Below are 20405 nucleotides of genomic sequence, written 5' to 3' on the forward strand. Positions count from 1 at the left end.
AATTCCCTGGGAGGAAAAACTGGTCCAAAACGCAACAATTGGGGGCCCGTCCGGGCGACACGCTGAGAATTGGACACCTCTTACACTCTTCTGGACAGACTCACGAGTGGCCAAACAAAAACAAGGTAAGCAGAGCCTTTTTCTAAAATCTGCTTTAGGAGTCTGTCTTGAAGTATGTAAGTCAAACACTGTTTGTACCCCAGACACAGAGTGGACATTTTGATAGATTGGGTGCATTTTGCCTTGTCCGTCATTGCATATGGTGGCCAACTCATGTCATTGCGTCTTAAATCTTTCCCCTGTGACTAGAAGGGTTGGAGGTTCAAGTCCATCCATCCATCCATCCATCTTCTTCCGCTTATCCGAGGTCGGGTCGCGGGGGCAGCAGCCTAAGCAGGGAAGCCCAGACTTCCCTCTCCCCAGCCACTTCGTCCAGCTCCTCCCGGGGGATCCCGAGGCGTTCCCAGGCCAGCCGGGAGACATAGTCTTCCCAACGTGTCCTGGGTCTTCCTCGTGGCCTCCTACCGGTCGGACATGCCCTAAACACCTCCTTAGGGAGGCGCTCGGGTGGCATCCTGACCAGATGCCCGAACCACCTCATCTGGCTCCTCTCGATGCGGAGGAGCAGCGGCTTTACTTTGAGCTCCCCCCGGATGACAGAGCTTCTCACCCTATCTCTAAGGGAGAGCCCCGCCACCCGGCGGAGGAAACTCATTTCGGCCGCTTGTACCCGTGATCTTGTCCTTTCGGTCATAACCCAAAGCTCATGACCATAGGTGAGGATGGGAACGTAGATCGACCGGTAAATTGAGAGCTTTGCCTTCCGGCTCAGCTCCTTCTTCACCACAACGGATCGATACAGCGTCCGCATTACTGAAGACGCCGCACCGATCCGCCTGTCGATCTCACGATCCACTCTTCCCTCACTCGTGAACAAGACTCCGAGGTACTTGAACTCCTCCACTTGGGGCAAGATCTCCTCCCCAACCCGGAGATGGCACTCCACCCTTTTCCGGGCGAGAACCATGGACTCGGACTTGGAGGTGCTGATTCTCATCCCAGTCGCTTCACACTCAGCTGCGAACCGATCCAGTGAGAGCTGAAGATCCTGGCCAGATGAAGCCATCAGGACCAAATCATCTGCAAAAAGCAAAGACCTAATCCTGCAGCCACCAAACCGGATCCCCTCAACGCCTTGACTGCGCCTAGAAATTCTGTCCATAAAAGTTCAAGTCCTTTCGTATATTATATTCTTGGGTTAGAGTCCGTTTGAATAATACGATAAAGTTGGAGGTTAAAGTCCTTTTGTATGTTATATTCTTGGGTTAGAGTCCGTTTGAATAATACAATAAAGTTGGAGGTTCAAGTCCTTTCGTATATTATATTCTTGGGTTAGAGTCCGTTTGAATAATACGATAAAGATAGATTACCGTGACGGGCTGCTTCACTGACGAGTAAGCAAATAGTCGGGTGTGGCTCGCCCTGGGGGGTTTGGTCTCCCCTAAAAGAGTTCTGGGTTCAAGTCCTTTTGTTTGATACAATAAAGAGCACAGGTGAAGATTGAGAAAAAATAGACGAGATGGCCACGGAATGTGATGGCGGTCGGGGTGGGTGGGGGGGGGGGGGGGGGTAGTCGTGAACTCAAACGTTTGGTAAATAAAGAAAAGTAACTGGAAGTTTTATGGTAAAGTGAGACGCAGTAAGAAAAAAAAAGAAAAAAAAGGAGGCTCTGCTGGGAGACATTTTGAGATAAGAGATGTGTCGGTGTGACGAGGCTGTGTGACGTGCTGCACGTTGGACGTGGGCCGGAGAGGTGTGACACTGTTAGCGTAGCATTGAGCTAGGTTAGCATTGAACTAGGTTAGCATTGAGCTAGGTTAGCATCTGTAAAGTGTTATAAAGGGGAGAAGGGTGGTTCGGCTTATCACTTAGCACACGGCCTTGTGTGTGTTTGTGCCGCGCTATCAAAAATAACTGGCGCACAACACTGTGTGTGTGTGCATGTTGTGACTGGTTTGAACAAGCAGATGGAGGAACGAGAATAAAAACATGCTTTATTTTGTAGAATATCACGCACGACAGGAGGTCAGAGTGCACAAGTGAAGTGTAGCATGACAGCGTGCTCGAACCAACTGTTAGACAAATGATAGTTTAATTAACTTATAATCTTTAGTTGAATTAAAAAGTTACTTAAATACACATGAAGTAGTACGAATAATCTTTGACTTAGGAGTATTGATTAACATTTAATGGGACAATTAATGCTGTGATTTTAAACGTGATATGCAAAATTGGACAGAGCAGGATGGTGGTAGAGTAACAAGGAAACAACTACTTAAATTACAGATCGCTGAAGATGAAAAGTTAAAAGAACCAAAAGGTCAAAGATCAGCTAGCGTATATTCAGCAGTGGGTGACCTTGCTTTTGAGTCCCAGCAGGTGGAGGAAAGAAACCTCAACAGACGTGTGACCAGACGGTTGGACTCGGGTGGTGGACACGGTGCTTTAAGGCCAAGACAGGGTGAAAACTGTTTCATCTGTGACCAGCCGGGTCACTGGCAACGTGAATGTCCTAACTCCTCTGAACGAGACAGGCTCCCAATTGCAGCCAAAACATCATACAGGCATGGTAAAGGACGCCCAAGGCAGAAGCCCCAGCAGGAAATACAGACAGGCCCCCTGCTGGACATAAGTGTCAACAGACAATGTTATCAGTTTGTGATTGACACTGGTGCCACCCACTCATTTCTGAATGCAGAGGTACCAAAGAAACTGTGTGGTCACAAGAATGTTACCGGTCACCAAACCTCTTCCGGTTCAGATTGCTGGACACACACTGAAGCACCCCTTCGTGGTTGACCTGCACACACCTTGCCTAATTGGTAATGACCTCCTTTACAGACTGTACCCTGACATTCAATATCGCACAGAAGGAACCTTCCTGGTGTTACCTGACGGCTCAACCACCGAGCTGCGACACCACTACCAAAGCTCCTCCATGAGCTCCTACCACAGCCTGAAACACCAGAAATGGCTGACATCTCCAACTGCTCTATCAGTGAAAACCCTGGCTGACTGAGATGCTTCCGTGTGTACCGCCACCCGACTCGCCTCATGTTCATGCCAGGAGGCCTTTGACTCCTATATATTTATATATGTTGGAACTCAAGGTGTGGCTGCTCATGTTGACATATCTTTGCTACAACTAGCATAGTATAAGATGGACACAATTGCTGTCCCACATTGTTCCCTTGCTCTTTGCCCCGCCTACAAAACCAAAGACTTAGGTCCAATGATAAAACACGGCATAGCTGCCACTCATTGCACCGACACCCAAAACCACATTTTCACACAGCTATGGGCTGCACTTTGGACACCCCGGCTGTAGGCTACGAGGAGCTAGCAGCTACACAACAGCTGAGCTAAAACGACACATTACATTTAAGCATATCAAAAAATTATAGTTGCTTATTACATACGCCATGACAGAAGTCTGATATCAATCAATCAATCAATCTTTATTTATATAGCCCTAAATCACAAGTGTCTCAAAGGGCTGCACAAGCCACAACGACATCCTCGGTACAAAGCCCACATACGGGCAAGGAAAAACTCACCCCAGTGGGACGTCGATGTGAATGACTATGAGAAACCTTGGAGAGGACCGCATATGTGGGCAACCCCCCCCCCTCTAGGGGAGACCGAAAGCAATGGATGTCGAGTGGGTCTGACATAATATTGTGAGAGTCCAGTCCATAGTGGATCCAACATAATAGTAAGAGTCCAGTCCATAGTGGGGCTAGCAGGACACCATCCCGAGCGGAGACGGGTCAGCAGCGTAGAGATGTTCCCAGCCGATGCACAGGCGAGCGGTCCACCCCGGGTCCCGACTCTGGACAGCCAGCACTTCATCCATGGCCACCGGACCTGTGCCCCCCCCCCCCCCCCCCTCAAGGAAAAGGGGAGCAGAGGAGAAAAGAAAAGAAACGGCAGATCAACTGGTCTAACAGGGGGGCTATTTAAAGGCTAGAGTATACAAATGAGTTTTAAGATGGGACTTAAATGCTTCTACTGAGGTAGCATCTCTAATTGTTACCGGGAGGGCATTCCATAGTACTGGAGCCCGAATAGAAAACGCTCTATAGCCCGCAGACTTTTTTTGGGCTCTGGGAATCACTAATAAGCCGGAGTTCTTTGAACGCAGATTTCTTCTGATAGAATGTAGTCAGTAACAAACGTGTCCACATCAATCGACTTTCTACAACATGAGCTTGACTTAATTTGTTATTGTGGCCACCAGGCGTGGTGAAATGTCAAATTACTATTGCGAAAAGCATCCGCCATAAGGTTAGTGTTTTTCTAGTATTTGTGTCGATATAAATATAGGCATATTTTGAAGCTTTCACCATATTGAATAAGTTACATAAGATGTAGGATTTAGTTGAGGTTGAGTTATTTCTGATTTCGCTAAGGGGTCCCCTACCCTAATACCACCCTCCAGTGGTCCACAGACTGAAATGACTTTCATTGACCTCAAACATGACATGTCCTCCGCCCCTGCTCTTGCTGTACTTGACTATTAGCTGACCTTTTTCTTAGATGTTTCTGAAAGTGATAGTATTACTGACAGTCTCTTTTTCAGAAACAGAAGGGGGAGGAGTTGAGGGTGGATTCAGACTTTTGGATTCAAACTCCGTACAACAAAATAGCTTTAACAATATTCCTGTGGGGAAGAAGTTATAACTAAATTGTTGTAAGTTTGTAAATTTAACTTGAAAATAACGATTTTGCACATCGATAGTAGTTTAGTAAATCAATTTGGAATATGGAGGAGGTGAGGGTGAACCGTGTATAGTTTTGACTTCATTGATACGATCAATCCGGTGAAAGGGAAAAGATACTTGCTGACTTGTGTTGACAATCACAGAGGTTGGCCGGAAGCAACCCCAACCTCAAAAGAGGATGCAAAATCAGGAATTAAATGGCTTGTGAATGACCTAATTCCCCGACATGGTTTCCCCAAAAAGATTAGGTCAGACAAAAGCACCCATTTTGAAATTACTCACTTAGCCTTGGTCGAAAATGCTCTTGGATTAGAACACAGGTTCGGTTTGGGGGTACCATCTTCAGTCCCAAGGTAAGGTTGAAAGGATGAACCAGAATATCAAAACTGAATTGGCTAAAATCTGTGCACAGACCAAATTGAATTGGATTGACATGTTGCAATTAGCGTTAATGATCATTCGAATGTCCGTGAATAAAACTGTTTTACCGCCCTTTGAGTTTTTCACCCTATGAACTGCATACAGGTCAGCCCCTTCCCAGGATCAACACCCCCCTGGAAGAAGGAATCAGCATAAAACCAAAATGGTATTATACACAAAATGCAGAATTTGTGTGCCAGTTCTTCTGTACAGATTCGAGGATGACAGCCCGCCACTCCAGATTCCCTTCCGTCCACTGAGAGGGTCAAGATCAAGGTCATCAAACGCAAGTTTACGGAGCCCAGGTCGTGGTACGGACGTCCCACGCCCTTCGACTAGCTGGTACCGGGGACACCTGGTACTACCTCTACCTCCGCACTCCCGAGGAGGAGCCTGCCACGGAAGGGGCCCAAAAGACGACGCTGAGAGACACCTTTCTCCGTTGAGCTGCCGTCTACCGTCGTGTAGATCTTCCAGATTTTCTACCTACAATACTCTGATCAACTTCAATATTGTATACCATTGATTGTGAGACCAGTCTAACACCATATACTAGATGTTTCTTAGTTTTTCTTGCTTGCTTTCTGCATACTATTTGTGTCGTTACATTAAGTGAAACGTTTGATGTTTATCCCCGTCTCGTTACCTGAATTACTCTGATTTTGATTTCTGAAAGGCAGGATGTTATACCCAGTAGGATTCCCTGACGGACTGATGTTTGGGCTTGCTCTACTGACCTTGTGTCTCAATTCTTCCTTCCCGACGACAGTGACTGACAAGTGTCTTAGAACGTACGGCGGACTTAAAATAGACTTGGTCAAGGGGGACAGCAAGACTTACTTTTCTGACCTGTGTAGTGTGATTAAGTGCGAGGGGAAAATTAGTTCTTACCGTGCTAGTAACCTCCATCTTTGTTACGACTCAAACCTGAACTATTGGTGTCGGATGCGGACAACATACTCTGGTAAGTGGTGCCTCTTATGGAAGCAGGTAACCCACAACACAGGGCCCTTAGACTACCATGACCCTTAATATGCCAACATACCTCCACATCCATCCATCCATCCATTTTCTACCGCTTATTCCCTTTGGGGTCGCGGGGGGCGCTGGAGCCTATCTCAGCTACAATCGGGCGGAAGGCGGGGTACACCCTGGACAAGTCGCCACCTCATCGCAGGGCCAACACAGATACCTCCACAATTCAAAGTTATTCTGAGAGGGATGACCTTTCAGAGGAACTTTGATCGGTCCCAGCACCCCCTTTCCCCTACAATTGCCAGAACAGGTGTTATACCTAGTCCCTTTTATGTTGTTTTGGGGGTTGACCAGACAGTTACAGACCCTAAAGGAATTATTAAAATTAATGTCCTTGAGAGGGCGTTAACTACCTCTGCCCCCTTGAAGACCTGGTAGCTTTGACCTTAGGAGCAGGTGCAGGCAACCTGTGGCTTAGGTGGACGTCCCTTTCCCCACACTTACCCCGCCCCTTTTGAGTTGACTGACACTAATGGCTCAAACTGTCTTATCTCCTTGTTTTCTGAACCCACACCGCCAGGTTGTGATTTGTTGGTTAGTGTGCACCCTCCTGTTGACAATTTCACCCGACTTCTTCCCTTTGTGGCCTAAAAGCTGAAATACACGTGTTTTCAATTTACAGGACCCCCTTCATCCCCCTACAAATTGGGTGACATTACCCCCTCCTGGTGCACCACCCTGATAGATGGCTCAAGGATAGGCCCTTGGGCACGAGCTGACTTATTCTGGTATTGTGGGGAGCACAGATTGTACATTAGAATCCCGACGTCAGCCGTTGGGCTTTGTGCTATGGTTAGACTGGTGACCCCAGTCACCCTAGACGGTACCAAATTAACACCCCTTGGAACCTCCTTCAGCGGCCTCTAACTTCCCGCAGAGGACGCCATGTTTTATCTCGGAGGAGTGTAACGGGCTCCTTTGATTTGATGAGAAACCCTGAGGGTGTTTACTTTGATGCAATTGGACAACCAAGGAGGGTCCCACCACAACATAAATTGTGGTGTGAATCCTGTGCAGGTTTCGAGAACCTTCCTATAATTGGTGCTATTTTCCCTGTGACTGCTACTAAAAATGTAGAACGCATGAACTATGTTTTTATAATCTGTTGAGACTGACCAACCTGACTCGTGATGCTGTTGAGGGGCTTGCTGAACAACCTGGGTTTGCTATGTCACTGAAGGGGGTCTGGCAAAGTGGTGACTTTCGAGAAATGCTAGTTTCCTTCCCTGAGAGTGACGACATTGACATAGATTCCATCCGTTTATCTCCCATGTAACTATGCTTTTAATTTTTACTAGCTTGCTCAAAGAGGGGCGTATTTTAGAAGTGTTGTACTAGTGATAAAGATCTTTTTAGAAGATCTGAAGGGGGAATTGTCGGAGGCAGATATTTCCATATATCCGAATTTAAGTTGTACTTCTTTCATTTATTAGTCATATTTGAAAACAGCTCGTCTTTTTCCATTTATTCTCTTGATGCTCTGTCAGCAAGCATACTATGTGTGAAAACCTTGAGTTCTTTGGAATGTATTATGGCTAGGGAGTTGTGCTTTTGTTATGGCTAGGGAGGTGGAAGAAAAGAGAGGTTTTTGGCGTTGGGAAGAGAGACCATTTTGGGGTGTGCGGGATAGAAGGTTCGAGGGTTAGACTGGTCTCAATCATATTTATATGTTGTCAAAGCTTTGAGAATATATACAACAAAATACCTATTCTGTCTCTGGTGGTTTTTTCAACTCAGCTTTAAGTGTCGGAAAGAACTTGGGAGCGAATTGAGACTTGAATTCCCTGGGAGGAAAAACTGGTCCAAAACGCAACAATACACACGCTACATCACCATGACAGCATACATACAAACATCTAGTGTGGCCTGGATGGATACGGCCTTTTCATATTTAAAGTGTTATCTTTTTCATGGACTTTAAAGGGGAACATTATCACCAGACCTGTGTAAAGTTAAAGTTAAAGTTAAAGTACCAATGATTGTCACACACACACTAGGTGTGGCGAGATTATTCTCTGCATTTGACCCATCACCCTTGATCACCCCCTGGGAGGTGAGGGGAGCAGTGGGCAGCAGCGGTGGCTGCGCCCGGGAATCATTTTGGTGATTTAACCCCCAATTCCAACCCTTGGTGCTGAGTGCCAAGCAGGGAGGTAATGGGTCCCATTTTTTATAGTCTTTGGTATGACTCGGCCGGGATTTGAACTCCCAACCTACCGATCTCAGGACGGACACTCTAACCACTAGGCCACTAAGCGTCAATATATACCTTGATGTTGCAGAAAAAAGACCATATATTTTTTTAACCGATTTCCGAACTCTAAATGGGTGAATTTTGGCGAATTAAACGCCTTTCTAATATTCGCTCTCGGAGCGATGACGTCACAACGTGACGTCACATCGGGAAGCAATCCGCCATTTTCTCAAACACCGAGTCAAATCAGCTCTGTTATTTTCCGTTTTTTCGACTGTTTTCCGTACCTTGGAGACATTATACCTGTCGGTGTGTTGTCGGAGGGTGTAACAACACGAATAGGGACGGATTCAAGTTGCACCAGTGGCCCAAAGATGCGAAAGTGGCAAGAAATTGGACGTTTGTTCCGCACACTTTACCGACGAAAGCTATGCTACGACAGAGATGGCAAGAATGTGTGGATATCCTGCGACACTCAAAGCAGATGCATTTCCAACCATAAAGTCAAAGAAATCTGCCGCCAGACCCCCATTGAATCTGCCGGAGCAATTCAGGGACAAAGCACCTCGGTAGCACGGCAAGCAATGGCGGCAGTTTGTTCCCGCAGACGAGCGAGCTAAACCCCCTGGATGTCTTGGCTCACACCGTCCCTTATGCCACCGAAGATGATCAAGAGAAGAATATCTACCCTAGCTTCCCTGGCCTGCTGACATCAACTCCAAAACTGGACGGATCAGCTTTCAGGAAAAGAGCGCGGATGAGGGTATGTCTACAGAATATATTAATTGATGAAAATTGGGCTGTCTGCACTCTCAAAGTGCATGTTGTTGCCAAATGTATTTCATATGCTGTAAACCTAGTTCATAGTTGTTAGTTTCCTTTAATGCCAAACAAACACATACCAATCGTTGGTTAGAAGGCGATCGCCGAATTCGTCCTCGCTTTCTCCCGTGTCGCTGGCTGTCGTGTCGTTTTCGTCGGTTTCTCTTGCATACGGTTCAAACCGATATGGCTCAATAGCTTCAGTTTCTTCTTCAATTTCGTTTTCGCTACCTGCCTCCACACTACAACCATCCGTTTCAATACATGCGTAATCTGTTGAATCGCTTAAGCCGCTGAAATCCGAGTCTGAATCCGAGCTAATGTCGCTATGGCTTGTTGTTCTATGCGCCATGTTTGTTTGTGTTGGCATCACTATGTGACGTCACAGGAAAATGGACGGGTGTATATAACGATGGTTAAAATTAGGCACTTTGAAGCTTTTTTTAGGGATATTGCGTGATGTGTAAAAGTTTGAAAAATACTTCGAAAAATATAATACATACTTGCCAACCTTGAGACCTCCGATTTCGGGAGATGGGGGGCGGGGGGCGTGGTCAGGGGAGGAGCGGGGCGTGGTTGGGGGCGTGGTTAAGAGGGGAGGAGTATATTGACAGCTAGAATTCACCAAGTCAAGTATTTCATACATAAATATATATATATATATATATATATATATATATATATATATATATATATATATATATATATATATATATATATATATATATATATATATATATATATGTATATCCTGAAAATATGCAAACAAAACTGTGTTTAGATAATTGATACTTCAAACTTGCATAAATAAATCTTAAGGAATATAACATAACTTGGCTTCTGAGAGCTTCAAAATGTAATGAATAAAATGCTAAAGTTGTTGATAAACAAGCAATTATTTTAATAATTAAATATGGTCATTTGAAATGAATTATGATCATTTAAAATTAATTATTTCAAATATGTTTATTTTAATGTATAATTATATGGCTGGATGTAATAAGGAGTCAGAAAAAATACAAATAAAAATACAATTAATTTTGATGTTTTTAGCAAAATATAGTAAAAATGTATTTCGTTTTTGTTTTTTTTAAATTAGTAAATATATTTATTTTTAGGTAAGGTAAACATAATAATACAATTTATCTCTAGTGTGGATGATTTAGTTCTTGTCACCCTGTTGTCTTCCCGATTTTCAGCCGGAGCTGGAGGCCGCGCCCCCTCCAGCTCCGGCTGATAATCGGGAGATTTTCGGGAGAATATTTGTCCCGGGAGGTTTTCGGGAGAGGCGCTGAATTTCGGGAGTCTCCCGGAAAATTCGGGAGGGTTGGCAAGTATGAGTTGTTCTTTTGAAGAAGAAATAATTATTTGCAAGTAATTTCTCAGTGTGGTGGTTTTGATAAGACAGAAAATATTGCTTGACTCAGAAATTATTTCAGTCCTTCATCTTGACGTTACCAGTTCACCTCCAAGTAAATGGTAAATGGGTTATACTTGTGTAGCGCTTTTCTACTTTCAAGGCACTCAAAGCGCTTTGACAGTATTTCCACATTCACCCATTCACACACACATTCACACACTGATGCAAGGTGCTAACCACCACCCATCAGGAGCAAGGGTGAAGTGTCTTGCTCAAGGACGCAACTGACGTGACTAGGTTGGTCGAAAGCTGGGGATCAAACCAGGGATCCTCGGGTTGCTGGCACGGCCACTCTCCCAACTGCGCCACGCCATCCCAGGACTAGATGTGTCATCACAAGTCCTTCAGCAATGATGAATGCAGATATTATCAATCACAGGGCAAGGTATTTATTATTATTTTTAGGTACTATGCCTCTTCTTTTTAGTTGGAAAATGGCGGTAATAGCCTACATCTTCCTCCAGAAGAGAACATGTCTGTGACCTCTCAGATGATCCAGGAACTGGAACCTCCCACTAGGGGTGTTGCTAAGCATAAAGCTCGACTAGGACACAGCCCCCACTATAATTACTTTGGACCCCTCCAAACACACACACACACACACACACACACACACACACACACACACACACACACACACACACACACACACACACACACACACACACACACACACACACACACACACACACGCACACACACACACGTTTGTCTCTGCTTCAAGGGAAATAATGATGACATGTAGTCTCTTCTCAAGGTTAGGGCTATCACTTCTGCATTCCGAAGTCCAAATTAGGGCCTCTTCCCTATGAGGAGTGATCCAGCCCAGCTGCGAAAGTCAAACTAAGGGGTCTTATCTTATTATGTGCTCAAACTGAAATACTACTATTTACTTAAACTTGGCTCTTCGCTTTCTCCAAGGTGAATATAAACCTTCACCATAAGCAAAACATAATATGAGTTCATTAATTCACTTCAGCATCTAATGGTGCATCACAATTGGTGTTTTGTAGGAAGAATGTTGTTCCTGTTTTGCGTGGGCCTTGTGTGTCCTCACCCAGCCAGTCTCTGGTAAACAATGTCCCATCATGCTGACATCCACTGAATGTGAGGGCTCATAAAACACCACATAAACATACAAACCCTGTTTCCATATGAGTTGGGAAATTGTGTTAGATGTAAATATAAACGGAATGCAATGATTTGCAAATCATTTTCAACCCATATTCAGTTGAATATGCTACAAAGACAACATATTTGATGTTCAAACTCATAAACTTTTTTTTTTTTTTTTTTTGCAAATAATCATTAACTTTAGAATTTGATGCCAGCAACACGTGACAAAGAAGTTGGGAAAGGTGGCAATAAATACTGATAAAGTTGAGGAATGCTCATCAAACACTTATTTGGAACATCCCACAGGTGAGCAGGCAAATTGGGAACAGGTGGGTGCCATGATTGGGTATAAAAGTAGATTCCATGAAATGCTCAGTCATTCACAAACAAGGATGGGGCGAGGGTCACCACTTTGTCAACAAATGCGTGAGCAAATTGTTGAACAGTTTAAGGAAAACCTTTCTCAACCAGCTATTGCAAGGAATTTAGGGATTTCACCATCTACGCTCCGTAATATCATCAAAGGGTTCAAAGAATCTGGAGAAATCACTGCGCGTAAGCAGCTAAGCCCGTGACCTTCGATCCCTCAGGCTGTACTGCATCAACAAGCGACATCAGTGTGTAAAGGATATCACCACATGGGCTCAGGAACACTTCAGAAACCCACTGTCAGTAACTACAGTTGGTCGCTACATCTGTAAGTGCAAGTTAAAACTCTCCTATGCAAGGCGAAAACCGTTTATCAACAACACCCAGAAACGCCGTCGGCTTCGCTGGCCTGAGCTCATCTAAGATGGACTGATACAAAGTGGAAAAGTGTTCTGTGGTCTGACGAGTCCACATTTCAAATTGTTTTTGGAAACTGTGTCCTTCGGACCAAAGAGGAAAAGAACCATCCGGATTGTTATAGGCGCAAAGTGTAAAAGCCAGCATGTGTGATGGTATGGGGGTGTATTAGTGCCCAAGACATGGGTAACTTACACATCTGTGAAGGCGCATATAATGCTGAAAGGTACATACAGGTTTTAGAGCAACATATGTTGCCATCCAAGCAACGTTACCATGGACGCCCCTGCTTATTTCAGCAAGACAATGCCAAGCCACGTGTTACATCAACGTGGCTTCATAGTAAAAGAGTGCGGGTACTAGACTGGCCTGCCTGTAGTCCAGACCTGTCTCCCATTGAAAATGTGTGGCGCATTATGAAGCCTAAAATAGCACAACGGAGACCCCCGGACTGTTGAACAACTTAAGCTGTACATCAAGCAAGAATGGGAAAGAATTCCACCTGAGAAGCTTCAAAAATGTGTCTCCTCAGTTCCCAAACGTTTACTGAGTGTTGTTAAAAGGAAAGGCCATGTAACACAGTGGTGAACATGCCCTTTCCCAACTACTTTGGCACGTGTTGCAGCCATAAAATTCTAAGTTAATTATTATTTGCAAAAAAAAAAAATTAAGTTTATGAGTTTGAACATCAAATATCTTGTCTTTGTAGCATATTCAACTGAATATTAGAAAGGCGCTTAATTCGCCAAAATTCACCCATTTAGAATTCGGAAATCGGTTAAAAAAATATATGGTCTTTTTTCTGCAACATCAAGGTATATATTGACGCTTACATAGGTCTGGTGATAATGTTCCCCTTTAAAGGATTCTGTGACCAAATACAAACGCATGCTACTTCCAATCCTATAAGTACAAGATGTATTTAATCTCAACTTTATTCGTGCCTCTCCGGTAGTGATGTCATGCATGAATGTCACTTTTCAACAGTAGGATGTGTGTTTTGGTGCAAACATGGTGCTTGTATTGTGAATCTACATCCTGTGATTCCTGGGCCAAAGGTTGGCTTACTGGTGATGAAATAGCAAGAATCTAAATGTTGGTTAAAGATTCATCTTCAAGTATTTTGTCTGACATGTTCATGCTGTATTGCTTTGTTTCTTCTGCCTGTCTCACTTTGCTGGATGCATCATATTCAGACTAATGTCTGGCCTTACTTAGAGTTTGTTTACTTTTCCGAACTAAGAGTTTCCTCGCTTGTCTCCAACCCTTCCCCCATGCATTCCTGAGGTCAGATAAAATGTGTGTGCCTCAGCGACACTCTCCTGCAAACTTTTGAAGCCTCAAATAAAGAAATACATAAAAAAGTATTATCTGAACATTTCTTATTAAATAGATTATCAAATTTTAAAACACTTTACTAAGACACGTTACTTTTGCTTGTCCTTATGTCATACTTGCCAACCCTCCCGGATTTTCCGGGAGACTCCCGAAATTCAGCGCCTCTCCCGAAAACCTCCCGGGACAAATTTTCTCCCGAAAATCTCCCGAAATTCAGGCGTAGCTGGAGGCCGCGCCCGTTCCAGCTCCATGCGGACCTGAGTGACGTGTTGACAGCCTGTTCACACGTCCGCTTTCCCACAATATAAACAGCTAATGATGGAGGGCGAGTTCTTGGTTTCTTATGTGGGTTTATTGTTAGGCAGTTTCATTAACGTCCTCCCAGCGCGGTAACAACACACAACAACAGCAGTCACGTTTTGGTCTACAGTAAAGCAGTTGGTCTGCCGTAAACAGCAATGTTGTGACACTTTTAAACAGGACAATACTGCCATCTACTGTACATGCATATGTGACCCACCCATAATGTGTCACATTTTTGTATTGATTTATTTATTTTATTTTGTGGTTTGAATTCGTTTTTGGAGCTGTCATTACACATTTATCAGTATTCACATTGGTCAGTAGGGGGCAGTAGGGCGTTTCTTCCCAATTGAATGCTATCACCTGCAGACCGGAAGTGTCTTGTCATTCTGATGAGAGCGACCAGTCTGTGAACAATTGAAACATCCTGTGTGGTTTTTCCTCCTGTTTAACAGGTTAGTTTTGGTGAATCAACTCACTGAATAATATCCATGTGATCTTTATAAGTTTAAGTACACATTCTGATGGTGGAGCCTAACTCTAAAGTGTTTGTGAGTTGTAGTTTGTATTTGTGAATGAATCCAGTGCACAGCTGCAGTAATCAATACAAAAAGGCGACGTGAGTGCGCAATGTTTATATAGGAACTTCTGATCCTAATTCAGACTCCCAAATTAGAGCTCCCGTTTTCTTATTGATTTTATAATGTATATTTGTATAATGTGTGTGTTCTGAAATAGTGACAGAGAATAGAACAAGGATGGCTAATTCAACAACAATGAGTAGATGAGTGTTATGTGTGTTTATATGTGTAAATAAATGAACACTGAAATTCAAGTATTTCTTTATATATATATATATATATATATATATATGTAAAAAAAAAATATATATAGCTAGAATTCACTGAAAGTCAAGTATTTCTTATATAAATATATATATATGTATACATATATATATATATATATATATATCTTAACCACGCCCCAACCACGCCCCCCGCCCCACCCCCGACCACGCCCCCCACCCCCACCCCCCACCTCCCGAAATGGGAGGTCTCAAGGTTGGCAAGTATGAGTTCCATATACATTCAATATAACTGGAAGGATGCAGCATGACTAGTAGGAGTCAATATGAGAGGAATGCAATAATGTAGCTTGTAGTATAAATTGCAAGACTGTATCAGTCCATGTGTTTAGTGCACACATTACAGTCGAGCCAAACAGCCCTGAAAAAATATTAGAATATCCAACACTCAGGCTACAATGTATGAGGAGAAGCAATTAGCATTTTAAAGTATAATGGTAGCTGAGTTCCCTGTAATAACTCCAAACACTCACAGAAAATACACAAATTGCATTTTAATGCCATAGTGCAAACAATAACCATTGTCAAGTTGTTGTTTTTTAAGTAAAGAACAATGCTATTAGCTTGAACAATTTATACAGTAAATTTGGTGAGTGCATTAAAAGCAGTACTAGTTAATTATTTTCGTATTTATCTGATTTAAAGTCAAATACAGTTTATATACTTGTCTGTCTATCTGTGTTGGCCCTGCGATGAGGCGGCGACGTGTCCAGGGTGTATCCCGCCTTCCGCCAAGATGCAGCTGAGATAGGCTCCAGCACCCCCTGCGACCCCGAAAGGGACACGCGGTAGATAAATGGATGGATGGATCATTTGTTGCCGTGTTTTTTTTTGTGTAGACACCATGAAAACATACATTTAGAATGAATCGTTCATGACTTGCCCATCGCTATGAGTCTTTGGCCCCGCCCCTAAGTGACGCATGCGTGGAGGATATGCGCTTTGCAGCAAAGTCGTCCTTTACTCCACACACGCTTCTAAGCCTCGCTACTAACTACACTTTATTCATCCTCCGTGTCAGGATAAACTCCACTCGTCTCAGTCAACTTTGGATATTATTAGGCCCGCGTAGCTTGCTAGTTGTTTTAGCGCGCTAGTTAGCTTAGCATGCTAGTTAGCTTAGCGTGCTAGTTAGCTTAGCTTGTTAGCTGCTAACCAAGAGACGCGGATTTGATCAACACATCGCTTAGTCAAGATCAAGTGTGAGTGTAAAGTGTTGTGATTGTGTGAAAATGTGCGAAAGAACGATGGCAGAGTACAAAGAGGAACTTTCCAGAACAAAAGAAGAGAACAAAAGACTACGTCAACTACTGGAGGCTGTTTACAAGAAACCTCAAGTTGTGTTCCACGGAACAGGTTTGTTTACTTCTTACTCTCACATGTTTACTAACTTTATATTTCATCATTAACATGAACATGACGTGTTAGATTAATTTTGATTAATAGGTGTACTCAGACACATGATTGTTATTGTGTTATTAATGTGATTATCAGACAGCAGTCATTTCCATTAGATAATGTTCAAATATAGGTGATTTGGCACACTTATAATTAGAATAACTAAAATAATGTTGTTTTTAATCAGATATGTACCAACCCCGTTTCCATATGAGTTGGGAAATTGTGTTAGATGTAAATATAAACGGAATACAATGATTTGCAAATCATTTTCAACTAAGGCTGCAGCTAACGATTATTTTTCTATCGATTAATCTATAGATTATTTTTTCGATTAATCGGTTAATCTATAGATTATTTTTCCTTTTACCGATTATTTTTTTTATTCAAAATGAAGATGAAAAAATAAGTTTTTTCAAAAGGCATGGCTTTTATTTACAAAAAAAAAAAGTATGGCCACTCAGTCAACATTGACAACAACATGACAAAATATTCTGTAACAATGTAAACATTTAAAACTTTTAACATTTAACAAAATTTAAAAGTAGCTTATTTGCTTTTTAATGTGCAAATATAAAATAAACATACAGTGCAAATCTTAATATTCTGCAATAGTATAAGCATTTCAAAAGTAAAAGTATTGCTTATTTTGCTTTAAAATGTGCAAAAATAAAGATAAACATCCAATACAAAAAAGTGCGTATTTCCTTGAATTGGCATAGTATTCGCATGCCTCGAATTACTGCCGGGTCAAACTCGTTTCGCAAAATAATTAGCGCATGCTTGGCCTTACCGCCGGCTCAAACTCGTTTCGCAAAATATTAATTTTATTAGCGCATGTCTGGAATTTTCGCCGGGTCAAACTCGTTTCGCAAAATAATTAGCATATTTCTAGAACTTCCGCAGGGTCAATTTCGTCACGTCATGAGTGACACTTCACCTGTCATCATTTTCAAAATGAAGGAGGCTGATTTAAATAATTTGAAATCGCATAAAGGGAAGAAGATTAAGAGCTATTCAGTAGGATTTAAGGTCCAAGCTATTGAATATGCTAAAAAGAACAGTAAGCAGCTATGTTTTATTAATATACCGTAGCTGCGTGTGTCAAATATGAGTCATTAAATGACTCCCGCCTCCTGGTGGTAGAGGGCGCTAGTGATCCTTCTTGCGACTACCGGTACTGCAGAAGAAGACAACAAGCAACAAGAGTGAGCAGCGATCGTTTGCTTGCACTTTTAACAAGGAGGATTACATATCTAAAATAAAGCAGTTTTCTAAACTGGACTTTCAATGGAAGCAGGAGGTAATACTTAAAGGAAGATCTCCATCGAGACAGAGAGACTTTTAAAACTGAAGAAAGATAAGGAAGACTTCTATAAACAAGTTATCGATGCTTTTGATCAGAAGCAGCTGCGCATGGACTCATAAGTAAAGGTAAGACCATAATAAAGTTTTTTTTTTTTTAATTAAATATGCTTTTCATGATGGTATCCTTACATCACTCAAATTTATAAGCGCAGGCCTAAATTTACCCCACGCCTTTTGGTAAGGGCAGGAGTGAGAAGAGGTTTTAAATTAATTAGCCCCGGCGGCTATTCAAGGAAATACGGTATGCGACGCGTCGACGCACAAAAACAGCGTCGACGTATTTATGTAATCGATGACGTCGACTACGTCGACGCGTCGTTTCAGCCTTATTTTCAACCCATATTCAGTTGAATATGCTACAAAGACAACATATTTGATGTTCAAACTGATAAACATTTTTTTTTTTTTTTGCAAAAAATCATTAACTTTAAAATTTGATGCCAGCAACATGTGACAAAGAAGTTGGGAAAGGTGGCAATAAATACTGATAAAGTTGAGGAATGCTCATCAAACACTTATTTGGAACATCCCACAGGTGTGCAGGATAATTGGGAACAGGTGGGTGCCATGATTGGGTATAAAAACAGCTTCCCAAACGCTGAAAAACGTCACCAGATACTAAATAATTAGCACGTGTTAAAGGGGAACATTATCACAATTTCAGAAGGGTTAAAACCGTTAAAAATCAGTTCCCAGTGGCGTATTTTATTTTTCGAAGTTTTTTTCAAAATTTTACCCATCACGCAATATCCCTAAAAAAGCTTCAAAGTGCCTGATTTTAACCATCGTTATATACAGGTAAAAGCCAGTAAATTAGAATATTTTGAAAAACTTGATTTATTTCAGTAATTGCATTCAAAAGGTGTAACTTGTACATTATATTTATTCATTGCACACAGACTGATGCATTCAAATGTTTATTTCATTTAATTTTGATGATTTGAAGTGGCAACAAATGAAAATCCAAAATTCCGTGTGTCACAAAATTAGAATATTACTTAAGGCTAATACAAAAAAGGGATTTTTAGAAATGTTGGCCAACTGAAAAGTATGAAAATGAAAAATATGAGCATGTACAATACTCAATACTTGGTTGGAGCTCCTTTTGCCTCAATTACTGCGTTAATGTGGCGTGGCGTGGAGTCGATGAGTTTCTGGCACTGCTCAGGTGTTATGAGAGCCCAGGTTGCTCTGATAGTGGCCTTCAACTCTTCTGCGTTTTTGGGTCTGGCATTCTGCATCTTCCTTTTCACAATACCCCACAGATTTTCTATGGGGCTAAGGTCAGGGGAGTTGGCGGGCCAATTTAGAACAGAAATACCATGGTCCGTAAACCAGGCACGGGTAGATTTTGCACTGTGTGCAGGCGCCAAGTCCTGTTGGAACTTGAAATCTCCATCTCCATAGAGCAGGTCAGCAGCAGGAAGCATGAAGTGCTCTAAAACTTGCTGGTAGACGGCTGCGTTGACCCTGGATCTCAGGAAACAGAGTGGACCGACACCAGCAGATGACATGGCACCCCAAACCATCACCCAACCATGCAAATTTTGCATTTCCTTTGGAAATCGAGGTCCCAGAGTCTGGAGGAAGACAGGAGAGGCACAGGATCCACGTTGCCTGAAGTCTAGTGTAAAGTTTCCACCATCAGTGATGGTTTGGGGTGCCATGTCATCTGCTGGTGTCGGTCCACTCTGTTTCCTGAGATCCAGGGTCAACGCAGCCGTCTACCAGCAAGTTTTAGAGCACTTCATGCTTCCTGCTGCTGACCTGCTCTATGGAGATGGAGATTTCAAGTTCCAACAGGACTTGGCGCCTGCACACAGCGCAAAATCTACCCGTGCCTGGTTTACGGACCGTGGTATTTCTGTTCTAAATTGGCCCGCCAACTCCCCTGACCTTAGCCCCATAGAAAATCTGTGGGGTATTGTGAAAAGGAAGATGCAGAATGCCAGACCCAAAAACGCAGAAGAGTTGAAGGCCACTATCAGAGCAACCTGGGCTCTCATAACACCTGAGCAGTGCCAGAAACTCATCGACTCCATGCCACGCCGCATTAACGCAGTAATTGAGGCAAAAGGAGCTCCAACCAAGTATTGAGTATTGTACATGCTCATATTTTTCATTTTCATACTTTTCAGTTGGCCAACATTTCTAAAAATCCCTTTTTTGTATTAGCCTTAAGTAATATTCTAATTTTGTGACACACGGAATTTCGGATTTTCATTTGTTGCCACTTCAAATCATCAAAATTAAATGAAATAAATATTTGAATGCATCAGTCTGTGTGCAATGAATAAATATAATGTACAAGTTACACCTTTTGAATGCAGTTACTGAAATAAATCAAGTTTTTCAAAATATTCTAATTTACTGGCTTTTACCTGTACTGTTGCGTTTTGGACCAGTTGTTCCTCCCAGGGAATTCAAGTCACAAGTCGCTCCCAAGCTCTTTACGACACTTAAAGCTGAGTTGAAAAAACCACCAGAGACAGAATAGGTATTTTGTAATATATTGGCAAAGCTTTGTGAATATATTTTTTGAGACCAGTCCAGCCT

The 20405-nt window shown here is 42.6% G+C and overlaps 2 protein-coding genes across 3 annotated transcripts in view; one reads left to right on the forward strand and one right to left on the reverse strand.

The window, feature by feature from the left end:
* LOC133623969 (uncharacterized) overlaps positions 1–20405 on the forward strand; it is a 70748-nt gene that overhangs the window by 37285 nt on the left and 13058 nt on the right. Inside the window, exon 1 of one of the 2 annotated variants that reach the window (XM_061987520.2) lies at positions 16060–16439. The exons of the other annotated variant lie outside the window; for it this stretch is intronic. Coding sequence (XP_061843504.2) covers positions 16316–16439 — 124 coding nt within the window. The 5' untranslated portion in view covers positions 16060–16315. Of the gene's footprint in view, positions 1–16059; positions 16440–20405 lie in introns of those variants that run through there. 2 annotated transcript variants of the gene reach the window in all.
* The window catches only part of LOC133623996 (uncharacterized), a 70076-nt gene that overhangs the window by 18935 nt on the left and 30736 nt on the right, over positions 1–20405 (reverse strand). The window lies entirely within an intron of this gene.

The sequence above is a fragment of the Nerophis lumbriciformis genome, linkage group LG26 (genome assembly GCF_033978685.3).
Source record: "Nerophis lumbriciformis linkage group LG26, RoL_Nlum_v2.1, whole genome shotgun sequence".
NCBI lineage: Eukaryota > Metazoa > Chordata > Actinopteri > Syngnathiformes > Syngnathidae > Nerophis > Nerophis lumbriciformis.